The sequence below is a fragment of the Gambusia affinis genome, linkage group LG19 (genome assembly GCF_019740435.1).
Source record: "Gambusia affinis linkage group LG19, SWU_Gaff_1.0, whole genome shotgun sequence".
NCBI lineage: Eukaryota > Metazoa > Chordata > Actinopteri > Cyprinodontiformes > Poeciliidae > Gambusia > Gambusia affinis.
This window is the reverse complement of record NC_057886.1, coordinates 22,149,245-22,163,912: the sequence shown is the minus strand read 5'-3', so window position 1 is coordinate 22,163,912 and position 14,668 is coordinate 22,149,245. Positions and strand designations below refer to the sequence as shown.

Sequence of the window (14,668 nt, the reverse complement as noted above, 5' to 3'; positions counted from 1 at the left end):
AAGTTCGTTTCTGTTGGTATCTTCAACGGATTGCCGCTTAAATTGATGTTAATTCTCCTTTCTGGAATTTCAACTTCATGGACGCTACAACTAATTTTTGAACTGTCAGTTTGGAAACCATGAGTCAGCATAAAACGCACAGTTTCCACTTGTTCCCAAGTCATATTTGAAGTTATTAAACGACACTAAGAAGCACATTATAAAAAATAAACAGGGCTGGTGTTGAGTTTTAAAACAGAAAGGAACACACAAACTTGTTTTTCTGAACTATTGATCCGTTTTAAATTACTTATTGCTGAACCAGAATCGTCAAATCAATCTGCACATCCAGGTCACTCCTTAATACTGATTAATTGGAATAAAATATGAACATCAAAACTAAAACCCCACCTGTTTAGAGTTGCTTTTGAACCATAGTTAATGAAACATTGACCAACATGTTTCATGTGTATGATTTTGGTGATGTCACTCATCAAAATTTAATGTTTGTTCAAGTATTGACTGTACAATGTTTTCCTAATAACTTTGTAATTTTGTGTTTTTGTTATGTAAAGCACCTTGAATAATCTTGCTGCTGAAATGTTCTATAAATTTAAACTTGATTGATTGATTGATTGATTGATTGATTGATTGATTGATTGATTGATTGATTGATTGATTGATTGATTGATTGATTGATTGATTGATTGATTGATTGAAAAACAGGGGAACATTATGGATAAATAATGCATTTTTAAAATTTAAATATTTAAGAAAGGGAAAAAAGGAAATTTAGAAATGATTGAACGTTTATTCAAGAAACTATCAGAACTTGATTAATGAGTTGTAAAAAAATAATATTTTTTTTTTTTAATTTGTAGTTTGATTCTGTGTCCTACAAAGTAAAAAAATTATTTGTGCAGTCATTTATTGCTGATGTGATTTTTTTAAACTCTTGACATTTAGACATGTCATCCTGAAACATCAGGATTAAATGAGCAATATGCTTTTTTAAAAAACCTTTTCAGGGTTTCCCACTACATGCTGCAGTCGTGCTGCTTGTTTCTATCTCGCTGACGTGTTTGGTGAGTTTGCCGCCTGTAGTGGGAAACCCTGAAAAGGTTTTTTTTTAAAAAGCATATTGCTCATTTAATACCCCTATCCTGATGTTTCAGGATGACATGTCTAAATGAAACTCAGTGAAACGCAGAAACAGGCTGGAAACGCTGAACTAAATCATCTCTGCGTAAATGTTTCCTTTCAGGCTTTGCGGACACGGTTGTCCACGTATAGCTAGTTATGCCACAAACATGCAGGTTTTTACTCTGTGAATCAGAGTAAAAAACTGCGGTTCAACCCTCAAGCGCTTCAGTTTAGGTTTACAGAGAAGAGGCGTCAACAGTCAACAGGAAATAGAGTCCCGAAGCAGAGACAGAAGAGAGAGAAGGCAGGAAGCTGCAGTTGTAGAGAAATTGACGAGGAAAGTCCTCCTCATGGCTAGTTTCCACTTCAGCTGCAACAGGAAGACTGAGGTGAAGTTTGGATCAGATGATGTAGAATGTTTCTGGATAAATCTGCGTTTAGTAGCCGTCAGCATCATGATTCTGCAGCTTGTTGTTTCCTAGAGAGAACAATCTGAACAGCCTCCAGGTCATGTTTTAATGATTTACTCCAAACTCTGCCACCTACTGGGCAATCAGAGTAAGTCAACATCATCCGTGCAGGAAAGTTGTGCCCAATTTAATAAAGAATTTGTTGTTTCCAGTTCAAATTACAGTAAATAAATAGATAGTCCTGTACCTCAGCATGCATGATGTGATTCATGGTAAGTTAATGGCCAGTAGCTCCATTTTGCAGATACTGGCGGTGGAGCTGAAGATGCTGAGAAGACGATTCAACCTACGAGTACTCATGGACTAAAAGAAATGTTAAAGTTAAAAATGAGCCAAGTATTTTGTCAAAGAGGTTACATGAATGATCAGGAGTTCCTAAAAAACCTGAAATCTGGATGGTTAGAATAGCAGTTTATAAATAACAGATTAAAAATAATAAATATCTTTATTGTTGAGCTCATTTGTCTATTTATTCAATCATTTTTAAGCAAAAAGGGGTTTTGAATTGAAAATGTTACTGATTTTGTAGATATAGTTTTCAACTAAATGCCATAATTTGCTTTTAATTAATTACAGACCCAGCAATTAACTTGATTAAATGTTTTAATATGTCTGTCTGTCTGTCTGTCTGTCTGTCTGTCTGTCTGTCTGTCTGTCTGTCTGTCTGTCTGTCTGTCTGTCTGTCTGTCTGTCTGTCTGTCTGTCTGTCTATCTAAACAATCTATCAACTGTGTGCATGCCAATAAGTTTGTAGGGCTTTTACTATAAAGTAATTATTTTGTCTGTATATAATTTTTGGTTTAAAATGTATATATATATATACAGAGCGAGAGAGAGATTGAGTGAAAAGTAATGATTGTGTACGAGCCATGAAGTTACTTATACAGCGCTGCTGCGTCACAGTCTGATCTATAGTCTGATTGGTTATCTGTGACGACGAGACCCCGCCCATCGGATTCAACTCAGAAACCCGCCATTTTGAACTAAACCGGGGAAAAAAATACTCGGGCAGAAGAAGTTTAACTTTCTTTTATTTTTTTCTTCCATTTGAGTGTGTGAGCAGTTAAGCCTAATGCCGAAGTATTTGGTAGTTACTCTCAAACAGAAACTTGCTTCGAATGGCGGTTTGGAGAATCCAGATTTCAGTTGAAACGGAAACGATTTAAAAACGGTTGGGGTTTAAACGGAGTTTGGTGGGGGTTTTCTGGGATGGAGGTGGACATCCTGGAGTTCAAGGTTCCTACGGACAACAACAAAACCGTGTTCGTTTGGGATATCCCTCCGGTTCCGACCCAGGATCAGGTTTATGTAAGTCCGAACTAAGAACTAAGATCAGAAACGGGATGAAGTTTCAACAGAACTCAGAATGAGGGTACAGCTGTTATCGTTTAGAAATATGTGGATATCTTAAGTCAAAGTAAAGTTAATTTCTAAATGATTTAATTTATTTATTTTTTCTCTTGTTTTTTTTTCTTCCTATGGACAATATTTAATTTTTTTCTGAGCTCTAGTTTCCATTTTATTTTCTTTACATATTTTAGTTTATTTTTATTTTGAATAGTTTCTTCATAAATACGTAATCAGGATTACATATTTTTTGTTTTCAAGTTTTTTCTTACTTTTAAATGGCTTCCACATATTTAATTTGTTCAATGTTGTAATAATTCTGTTTATTTTATTCAAATATTTTCCATCTTCTCAGTGTTTATGTCACAGACAAATAGAGGATGTTTTCTGGAAGCAGCTTCCTGTAGGCGGAGCTTTGTGTTAGAGCAGCCAATCAGATCCAATCCTGTTGATGCAACGTATTAGTCTGACACTGATCTGCTGTTTGTGGTTTCAGGAGCAGCTCCATCATGTCTTCTCCTCTTTTGGACCGCTCTACCTGTTGAAGCTGTGTCCCAACGCTCCGCTCCACCCACCTGGTTTCTACGCCATCATCAAGTTCTACTCTGCTGCTCACGCTGCCAACGCCCAGAGACTCACAGATGGATGCCCTCTGCTTCACAACTCTGCCCTCAAGGTGACCTTTTCCACCTCTGGATTATGCAGTTACCAGTTTGTTACGTCTGATTGTCTCACCTGTGTTTGCTCCTACAGGTGAAGCTGAGTTCCAAGCAGACTCCCCACTTCCTGTCTGGCAGGAACTCTCCTCTGAGCCACGCCCGCTGCCTGGATCTGGCCAATCACTACCTGGGCTTCAATGGCTGGACCTCTGATATCATCACAGTGAGAAACGCATGCCTCACCTGCTAGTCCAGGTGAGTAAGAGCAAGCAGGTCACTTCCTGTCTGTGTGTCCTCAACAGCTGAAGGAGCTCACCAATGAAGAAGAAGGTGAGGATGAAGAAGAGGATGTGGGTGGAGCCAGACAGAGGTTAAGGTTCGGCTGTATGATGAAGCTTGGCTTCCCGCGTTACGGCGTGACAACCAGAGGAGCCGCAGTGGTTGAGGAGACCTTCAACTGTACAGGTGAGAATACGGCTTGTTGGATTACCTGCCTGAACCCAGATCATAGGAGCTGAGATAGAGAAGTTCAACCATATCCCCTACTCCAACATCAATCTAACCGTACAGCTAGACAGAGATGTAAGAGAGGTGGCAAAACCAAAGGAGGTGGATTAGCATTCCTTGTTGGCCTGTCATCACAAAAGTAATTATTTCTCAAAGAGTAAAACTTTTTGTGAAATTTGTGCAAATAAATTTGTATTTAAGTGCAATTCTATTAAAAAAAATATGTTAATTGAGAGTTGTGGGGTGAAATCTGTGTCTTGATGTTTGTTTATAATCTAAGAACATTTTTTTCAAATAGAACATTAAAATAAAAATGGAGTGTGGTAAATGGTAATCTAAGTGATGTCATGATGAATCATGTTGGCCCAGGGCCCCAACCAGGCTGGGGCCGCCCCTGGCTCTGATGTCTGAGCAGAACTTTGAGTCAGAGGCTGCTGTCCCTGTCGTCTCTCTGTGTCCAGGTCCAGACGTCCTCCTGCAGAGACGCTGCAAGCTGCAGCGGTCGGTCAGAGAGAAGGCCCTGGTCCAGGCCTTCTCCTCCGTGCTGCTCATACTTCTAGGTAGACTGAGTTCATGTTACAGTAAAACTACAGAGTGTGTGTGTGTGTGAGCTGATCCCAGATCTGCTGCTGCAGGGAATGGTAAGGTGATGGTGGAGCTGAAACAGACCTCAGATCAGTTTGACGCTGACGAGACTGAAGACGTCCTGGAGGTAATCTCACCTGTCCTCTGCACTGCAAAAACACCAAATCTTACCAAGTATTTGGGTTTAGATCATATTGCAAATATCTTAGTTCACTTTAAATAAGACAAAATTAAATAACTAACTTCTTAGCAAGATATAGGAGCTTGTTTTAAGTAAATATTTGCTTAATATTGATGAAAACATCTAGTTCCACTGTCAGATTATTTCACTTATATAAAGAGAACAATATTTAGTTATAATTGAAATATTCAGCCAATGGAAATGGTACTCTTATATCAGTTTTAAGAAATTATTAGCTTAAAACAAGCACCTATATCTTAGTAAAAAGTGACTAGTAAGGTAGCTCTGCCTTACTTCAAGTGTATTGATATAAATTAAAAGAATATCTGGGTTTCATATTACATCTGTTATGTTTTTAGATCTTAGGACATTATGAGGGTTGATTATTTTTTCGATTATAACACTGCAAAAACACAAAATCCTACCACGTATTTTTGGTCTAGTTTGTAGTGCAGATATCTTGGTACACTTGGAGTCAGAAAAACAAATTTACGAGTAACTTTTTAACAAGATACAGGAGCTTATATAATTCCTTAATATGTATAGAAAAAGTAATTTTAGAAGTAAAATAATCTGCTTGTGGAACTAGTTTTTTTTAATTAATATTAAGGAATCTGATTTAAAACAAGCTCTTTTGTCTTTCTAAAAGGTTAATTGTATGTTTGTGTTGTTTGTTTGTTTTCAAATGTACCAAGATATTTGCGCTACAAACTAGACAGAAATATTTTGGTAAAATTTGGTGTTTATTTTTTCAGTGTGATTCCAGGTGTGTGTTTCTCCTCTGCATACTAACTGTGTGTGTTTCAGGTGAATGAGTTTTCCCTGCCAGAGGCTGATGATGAGGAGGCTGATGATGAAGACTGGGATCTGACCGTGTCTTAGACTCCCTCAGGATTACAGTTTGGACTGATCCGAGGTCAGCCAGCCGCCTTCCTGATTGGCTGGTTCTGCTCAGGTGTGTCAGACAGAAAACAGATGCTGAGATGCTGAATGTTTTTATTTCTGAACAAAGCTGTGGTTCTGCACAGGAAGGTTCTGGTCTGAGCCGTTTATCTCCCAAGACCTCTCACCCTATCTGCCAATCTCTGCCTCCCAGCTGGAGTAGAGGTCAGGCTTCCTCCCACCACTACGTAGCCCTGCATGCAGGAAGCAACAGGCAGGAAGTGGTTAGAACGGTGATAGATGCATGGAATCTGGTTAACCATTAATAACAGGAAGGAACTAGTGGAAAGATGAGTAAAGGTTGGACATTTTCAGAAACATTTATAGTTTCAGATCACTGTGTTTTTAAGTTTAGGGAAACTGAAAATATATATTTGTTTTGTTAAAATAAAGGTTTCAGAAACGACAAACTTTGTTTTATTGAATCAGTAATCAGTTCACCATGATATAATCTGGGATTGAGGAGTTTTTTATGTGGAAGATGGTCTGTTGAGTTTAAAATACTCTGTTTATGAGAGAATAGTACACTGTAAAAACTAACCCAAATTAATTTTGGGTTAGTTTCTAATGCAAATATATTGCAACACTTGGAATAACAATAAAGCCAGAAGTGAGACGGTTTTAGGTCAAATATTGTTGAACAAAACAAATTTACAGGAAAAGTTCATAATTCACACAGAAACACAAAAACAGAATCCTATATCGTCAATTTAAACAGTTTATCAGCAGAAATGACTTGGGGGTTTAGCTACACTGCAAAAACAGAAATTCTTACCAAGTAGTTTGGTTTCTAGTGCAAATATCTTAGTACACTTGGAAAACGAAAACTTTCCAGCAAGATGTAGGAGCTTGTTTTGAATATTGATGAAAAAGTTTATTCCACTGGCAGAATATTTCACGTACCAAACATTTTTCCATGTTTTAAGTAAAATAATCTGCCAGTGGAGCAAGTGGAACCAAAATATGTTTGATCATAAATTAGCTATTTAGAAATTTGTTGTTCTGACTCAGAATTATTTAATATTTTTACAGAAAAATATCAGTAAATCTGAACTCTCTCTGTTTTTGATGCCATTAATTCACATGTCACAGATTAATGTCAAATAAAAACACAAACAGCTTCCCAGAAAGACTCACATCTTCATATCGGACGTTTCCCTGGATGAAGTTAATTTCTGGAGGAAGAGGAAGCTCGACTCCTTCACCAAACCAACCTGCAGAAACACAGTTCATGTTCATGTCACCTTCTGTCATTAACAGACGGGTACCAACTATTCTGACCACGTTTTAGATATTGGTGATCAGTTCTGATCGATCTCCACTGCAAAAACACAAAATCTTACCAAGTATATTTGGTCTGGTTTCTTTTGCAAATACCTCAGCACACTTGATAGAAGACAGAACTAACTTTAGCAGTTTTTCAACAAGATGTAGGAGCTTGTTCTAAGTTATTAATTCATTAAAATGGATGAAAAAATTCCATTAGCAGATTATTTCACTTATGGGAAAAATGTCTAGTAAGTCAAATAATCTGCCAATGAAACTGGAATTTTTTCTTAAAATAGTAAGGAGTTGTTTAAAACAAGCTGAAAAGATGTCTGTCAATTAGTTTTGTCTTGTGTACTAATATATTTGCACTAAACAGTAAACTAAAAATACTTGGTAAGTGTTTTTGCATTGTGCTTCATCAGTCTGACTGAGAAGTTGACCTAAGAAGGTCAAGAAATCACTAAAGGTTTTGTCTTGATTTTCTGAAGGTCTTTGAGTTTCTTTTGGTCTTCGTCTCAACAACAGCATCCTCTTGTTGAACAACACTGCTGTAGGTACCCTGTATGTTTTATGCAACAGGCTGATGACTGCCCTCAACTTCGTCAAATTATCCAGCTAACGGCTCTTTGGGAAGAGTTGGAGCTAAAATCCTGTTTTCTCTGTCAAAGTGTTTTCTTTGGGATTTAGCCCTGACTTAGACCTAAAAGTCTAAGTCAGGGTTGGTAGAGAACGAGGTGTGTGTTCCTCTCAATTTCATGACTTTACTACGACTGTGGGAGAATCAGTCGTAGGTCAATGTTAAGTGACTTAAAATCCTTGGACCAAACTGAAAATTAATGGAAATCAATCAAATTGCAAAGAAATATCCTGGAAGACCTTTAGAAAGTCTGGAGAAATGTTGACCCTGGCCGGTTTAAAGGGTTCCAGGACAGAGCTGCCCTGTCTGGTGTGTCTGAACATCACTTTGAATGAAGCTGTGGCCTAGCCACTTCCTGGAAGATTAAAGCCAGTCTTTCTAAGATTGAAAACTGTTTTTGTGTCGACCTCCTGAGACTCTCTACTGTCAGTCAGTTCTTTTCTTCTCCATCATCTCACCTGACAGGAACTCTGTGGCTTTCTTGTTCATCAGGTAGTTCAGAAGAGGTGTCTGTTCAGCAGCAACACAAACACACACACAAAAAAACATTACTCAGCAATTACTGCACAGAGGTCTGGGCATGGTAGCTGACGAAATGTTCTTACCAGAGCTTCTTTAGCTTTGTTGCTAGTTACAATTTTACAGCTGAAGAAGAAAAAATACAGTCTTAAGAGGAATTTAAAGACTCTATCTGAAAGATCTGAGGAGATTTCATGTTTCCATACTTGATGTCTTTAGAAGGCAAAGTGAAACGATTCCCCTCAATAGTAACCTTTATGCTGCCGGGGCAAACCTGCAGCAGAAAAGGAGATGGATGAGAAGAAAACCCCATTGGTCCACATGAATCTCTGTGGGTCTGTTTGCGTTACCGCGGACATGGAGAGGACGTCGGGCGTTCTAGTTTCAGGGGCAGTGACCTTAACTCTGACTCTCACGTTGAATATGAAACTGTCACGCTGGGTGATGCTGATGGTTGGTGCTTCTGTGAGCACCACCTCAGCGTTAAGAGGTTTGTTCAGGTTCCACGGTTGCTGTGGAAACAATGATCCATACACCTGTTTCAGAACATCACTGGAGTATTTTTTGCATAACTCTTATTCCACTTACTGTGAATAACTGCTTGAATCTTAAAGCCTTCATGGCCTTCGGGTCTATCTGCCGTAAAAGAAAGAGGATTCTGAAGCCTCAAATAAGAAAACTACATCATCAATGACTGTTGTTAGTTTTCTTTACTATGGATTGGACATGTCAGCATAACAATGTCTTTACCTACCGTATCAAAGTCTTTCGTTAGGAATCCTGCTTCGTAGAGGCATTTGGCAGCAGAGTTGAAGAAAAATTCAGAGATGCCCACATAAGCCATCATGGTGTTCTCCGTGAAAACTGGCTCCACAACTTTTTCCACCACAGGAGGGGGCTGTTTCTCCCTGTATGCCAGGCCCTGGTGGACATAACACACTGAATCTGTAATCATGAAACTAACAGGAATAGCTTGTCAGCATGCATCAGCTATGACAGGTTACCCAGATTCTGTGGACATGAGACAACCCACAATATGCCTTTTTGAGATACCACCCCACTCTCTGGAACCCCAGGAGCTGTGGTTCCACTCAGGACAACCGGCAGAGGCTGATTTGAAGTCAGACGTTGATTGGTTCATTGGCTGTGAGGGTGGGTACATCATAGGTTGCATCATTTTGACCTGTGGCCCGAAGTCTCACAGCTTTTTCCTTGTTCATTTGGACTTGACTTGCCCACCTGCATGATCAAATGTTTCAGAGTTTTGATGTTTTTCTGGAGGATGAATCCACACCATGCAGACTGGGATTACAAGCACTACTTCAGGCAAAGTTTTGAAATCAGGGAACAGTGAGGAGAAGTCATCAAGACGAGGGGTTCACCGAGGCCCCGAGTGGCGCGATTGATTTGGTTAAAGGTAAAAGGGAAGTGAAGCTTCCTGACTGACGAGAGAAAGAAAGAGCTGGACAAGACACAAAAACACCAGACACAAAAAAGTCTTCCACTGTATTAGGACTCATTACCAGGTAATCTGTGTTCATATTGTTCATTTCTTAATTATACACACCTGATTGAATCTTAAATATGAGACAAAATTTACAAGTTTTTGCATTTCAAGCAGGTTGTAAGTTTAAAATCTTAACCCAAATCTAAAAAGCAACAAAGCAAGTCTTTGCTCACTTTGAAAGACATGTCCAGGCTTGTAGCTGTCACTTGGATGTCTCTGGTTAGGGTATAGTCAAAGTTGATGCCCAGGTCTAGGGGAAGCGGTGCAACCATTGGAATCTTGTTCAGCTTCCTGTTCACCAAAAACGGAGCAAGTCTCCTGAAAACGGGGCAGAACTGTAATAAGAGAGTAGAGAAAGTCCTGTTAGCCTTCATACTGCTGGGTAAAACTGGCTGCTTCAAAGATTATTAAAGTCTGTGATATCTGGTCACTAAGCAGTCATTCATCAACATTCAGGTTCAGACAGAAGAGGAAGAAGGAAAACAACCGCAGTGGAGAGGAAGAAGGTCACAAGTGTTCGAGCTCTCTCCTCAATATTCCTGGAAACAAAATACAGTTTTCAGAACCATCACAGACCCAGAATCTACTTCAGATAGTCTGGATCTCAGTTACCTTAATCGATCTCTTACAACAAATTGAATTTGGTCAGCTGAAGCCTGGCAGGCCCTCATGTCAGCTTTCAGCCCTCCATTTTGATTTCTGGCCAAACCAACCTCCATGTTGGCGGCTGCTCCTGTAACGACGATTTCTGGGGACGTCCTTAAATGAATGCAGAACCAGAAATGGACCACTTAAGTCATGATGATCAGAAATACAATCAAAACTTTCTAAAATCAGATAGGGTTTGCTTTGGCTGTCGTCGCGTAAAGCGAAGAACTGCTGGACACGATTGAACTTTGACACTGAGGTTTTAGAGTAAACCCTGCTGAGTAAACTGAGGAATTAAAACTCTTCCTTTCTAAAGTCATCATTAGTTCTGCTGATTTACTGATGTTACTGAATTCCCCACCAGTTTGGACATTGAGTCTGATGTTTTATTGAAATAGCAGTAAACAGGTTGAGTACTTACAATTTACAACTAAGAAATACGGCGTCAAAGTTCAAGGTAAAGTCGAAGTTCTGGATCACGAACTGGAAGCCATAGTTCTCCACAAACGAAAGATGAGCTTGATTGATGTTGACCCCAGTTATATTCACACTGAACAGAAGAGAAGAAAAGAAACTTGCATTTGATAGTTGATTATTTAGCATGCGAAATAATATTTATCTACCAAACCTGTAAGTTAGCTAGGAGCCAGTTTACAAGTAAAGCTTTACAAATGGCACCACGTAAGTTCGTGGAATGCAATCAGACTTTGTGTCAGTGGGAGTCCGGTAAAGATAGTCTCTTACTTGCTGAGTCCGCAGTTCAGAATCTGGAAACCTTCAAACTCTTGTCCTTCCACTTGCTCCTTAAACATGGCAATAGCTTCGTCTCTCACTGTGGAAATACAAACAGCTTCATGACATCACAGAAACTCAACAACCAGAAATTATATCTCCGTTCCATGTTCCAACTCTAGGTCAACAGGAACCGTACACATGTTCCGGGCGTGGTTGGTGATCCGGACTTTAAGGGCCGTGGGATCAGCGAGTCCAAACGAGGAAAACGTGAAGCTGAGGAAGAGGAACGAACATGTAAAGGAAGTCATCCTGATGACACCTGGAACGTCAGAAGAAGAGAAATTATTTTTAGAGAATCAGCATCTTCTTCTTTGCATCTGGAAGCATTTTAAGAATCTGGTCAACATTGTTACTGGATTGAGTCTGGTTGATTGTGAGTGTGATGCCACAAGGTTAACTTTACTGATTTACTCGTGTTTGAAGAGGAAAATAACTTCCACAGCGCTCCGATGTAAAGATGCAAAACAAAAATTTATTCCACAGTTTTTTGCGTTATCCTTTACAAGAGTGAGTAAATCCTAAATAAACTTCACAAAACAAACTATGGTTGGAAAACCGTGTGGCTCTGTCGATCTTACTTGCAGCGTTAGATAGCAGAGAGAAGCTCTGCTATCTAACCTTCGTTCCAGCGCGGCACACCTCATTTGCATAAATTGCAAAATGGCCAATTAAGCTATAAAACATGCAAACTTACAATAAAAGACTTATTCACAATAAAACATGATGAAATTTCACTTTATAACCTTTGTCTATGATGTTACTCATGAAACCTGAGTATTCAGTGTGGAATTAAGAGTTCTCCAATTTCCGCTTTTGGAGAAAACCTTTCAACCTGTTTCAAAGATGATGCGTGGACCAACAGCTTAGCTCGTTCCAACTCTGCTTTCATTCGTGTGAAAGATGGAGACAATGATGCACAAGAACCATGTTCAGAAGAGCTCTTATGACTTCGTTTCGACGAAGATGCATTAGATATGCTGTCGAATAGATTAATCTCATCGTTGCATTTTTTAGCCTCTGCTGTGCACTTAGCCTTCTCGTCAATCCAAGCCAAAGCTGTCTCAGCAAAAGCCTTGAAAGAATCAGCCTTAGGGCCAAATCAGCTTTCTTGATTTAATTTTAAATCCTCTTCTGATATTAGTTGGACCAGCTCCTTTACATTTGTGTTCAAACCACAAAACTCTCCAAACAGTTTATTAAAATCTTTCATTTACTGGCTTGCTTCAGTTAAGCTGAAATCATCTTCAGTTTCTATCAGCCGTCGCACCTGATTCACTGTGCCTGTTAACTCAACACATTCTCACACCCAACTCGTCATATATTGACGCATGGTGCTTCCGTCCTCGTCACATATTGACGCGAGGGGTACCCCTTTCGCGTCAATATGTGACGCGAAGGGTTTTACCTGATGCCTTACCGTAATTTTTGCCCTAAACCTAACCAATTTTTGGGTTTTGAAGTGTCGGCAGTGTTTGCGAGGACCATTCGCGTAAATAATCCATGTAAAACATGCGACCTTCCAAAATCGTCAAAATCGTCAAAATTTTACGGTGAAGGAACCTGCCCAAGTCGTCACATATTTACGCGAAGGGTATACCCTTCGCGTCAATATGTGACGCATGGTCAGACGGCGTCCCAACTCGTCAATATATGACGAGTCGGGTGTGAGAATGTGTTGAGTTGAATGGGTTGGTTAACTTTGCCAACTTGGCGCTTCGTAAACCAATTGCACAATGCAACTTTTTTTCCATAGCTTTAGGTGTGACCTTTACTGCTCTAGCTTCCATTTTAGCCATGGTATCTTCTTTTTCAACGTTCATGACATGAATTTTCCAAATAGCAACAGCAGAAAACTCCTTCGTTCATTCGAAAAGCATGCGGATTGTATAGAAGAGCACTTAGCATTCACTATGACTCAGCATTTTTCTCGATAAAATATTATAAAATACTCGCGTTTCTCCCAGCTTGGTTTTTTCTTTGTTGCTGCTTGAAATCCGTCCACAGATGACAATTAATCCACACAGAAGGTTTTTCAACGTAATGTGATACCACAAAGTTAATTTTGCTGATTTACTCGTGTGTTTGAAGAGGAAAATAAGAACTTCCACAGAACAAAACAAACTACGATTAAAAAACCGTGTGGCTCTGTCGATCTTCCCTTTTCACTGCAGGCGGCACATAAAATTTTATGCAAATAAAATTTTGCATGAAATTTTACATAAAATTTCATTTGCAATAAAACATACAAACTTAAAATAAAACACTTATTCACAATCAAACATTATGAAATTAGCTGCATGCAATATAATAATGTTACCTAAACCCCAACAAATGCACTTATTAAATTACTAATTAAACAAATAAGTTTTAACAGTAATTGAATATTTATACATTACCTTGGCCTCCACAGTGAGTTCAAGAGTTCCTGTGGTTCTCGAATCAAACCGTCTGGTTTCTGACCAGTCTGAAGTTTTTGGAACCAATCAGGACTGAAGTGGACGACTGCAGCCGCTGGTCTGATCCTCCACAAACCCACAGCTGTAGTTTTATACTCCTGATTCAACATGTCATCACAGGAGTTATCGTGAGCCGACATGACGGTTGATTCTTTACTTCCCCTGATTGGGTGAAATGTTTCTCCAACTATGAGTTTCCATCATGCTGCAGGTTTTCCTACAATTCCTACATCACTGCAAAAACACAAAATCTCACCAAATAATTTTGGTAAATATCTTAGTACACTTGAAACTAACTTACAAGTAACTTTTCAGCAAGATATAGGAGCTTGTTATAAATTAAACACCTAAATAATAGTGTAACTTTGACAGCCATCTAAATTAAAATTTAAAAAAGTATTTCATTACAGAATGATTTAAACAAAAAGCTAAAACACGTTGGACGGGGGGACGGTGGGAGAGAAATCACGACACGTTGGACCGGGTCCTGCAGAAAAACAGGAAATTTCCTCACTTTCTAAAAATATCCTGGGACGCCTGGGACAGGACATGAAATACAGACATGTCCCAGGAAATACGGACGTTTGGTCACCCTACCATAGATGAGGGTGGGAATGTAGATCGACCGGTAAATCGAGAGCTTCGCTTTTTGGCTCAGCTCTCTCTTCACCACGACGGACCGGTACAGCGCCCGCTTCACAGCAGACGCTGCGCCAATCCGCCTGTCGATCTCCCGCTCCCTTCTTCCTCCATTCGTGAACAAGATCCCGAGATACTTGAACTCCTCCACTTGGGGCAGGACACCCCCCCTGACCCGGAGAAGGCACTCTACCCTTTTCCGTCTCAAGACCATGGCCTCGGATTTGGAGGCACTGATCGCCATCCCAGCCGCTTCACACTCGGCTGCGAACCGCTCCAGCGAGAGCTGCAGATCACGTCCCGATGAAGCCAAAAGGACCACATCATCTGCAAAAAGCAGAGATGCAATCCTAAGGCCACCAAAACGGATCCCCTCAACACCTTG

At 39.6% G+C, this 14,668-nt stretch overlaps 1 protein-coding gene across 1 annotated transcript; it reads left to right on the top strand.

Moving 5' to 3' along the window:
- The first annotated feature begins 2,498 nt into the window (after window positions 1-2,498).
- rdm1 (RAD52 motif containing 1) lies at window positions 2,499-6,133 on the top strand. The gene is made up of 7 exons (XM_044100149.1): window positions 2,499-2,900; window positions 3,436-3,615; window positions 3,693-3,821; window positions 3,901-4,063; window positions 4,567-4,665; window positions 4,741-4,817; window positions 5,679-6,133. Exons 1-7 carry the CDS (start codon window positions 2,802-2,804, stop codon window positions 5,751-5,753), a joined length of 822 nt encoding a protein of 273 aa, XP_043956084.1. The 5' UTR covers window positions 2,499-2,801; the 3' UTR covers window positions 5,754-6,133.
- Window positions 6,134-14,668: the final 8,535 nt, after the last annotated feature.

Coding starts and splice junctions, on each gene's coding strand:
- rdm1 (XM_044100149.1), top strand. CDS start 2,802: ATGGAGGTGGACATCCTGGAGTTCAAGGTTCCTACGGACAACAACAAA. Junction 4,064..4,566: donor GGAGACCTTCAACTGTACAG/GTGAGAATACGG, acceptor CTCTGTGTCCAG/GTCCAGACGTCCTCCTGCAG. Junction 4,818..5,678: donor AGACTGAAGACGTCCTGGAG/GTAATCTCACCT, acceptor TGTGTGTTTCAG/GTGAATGAGTTTTCCCTGCC.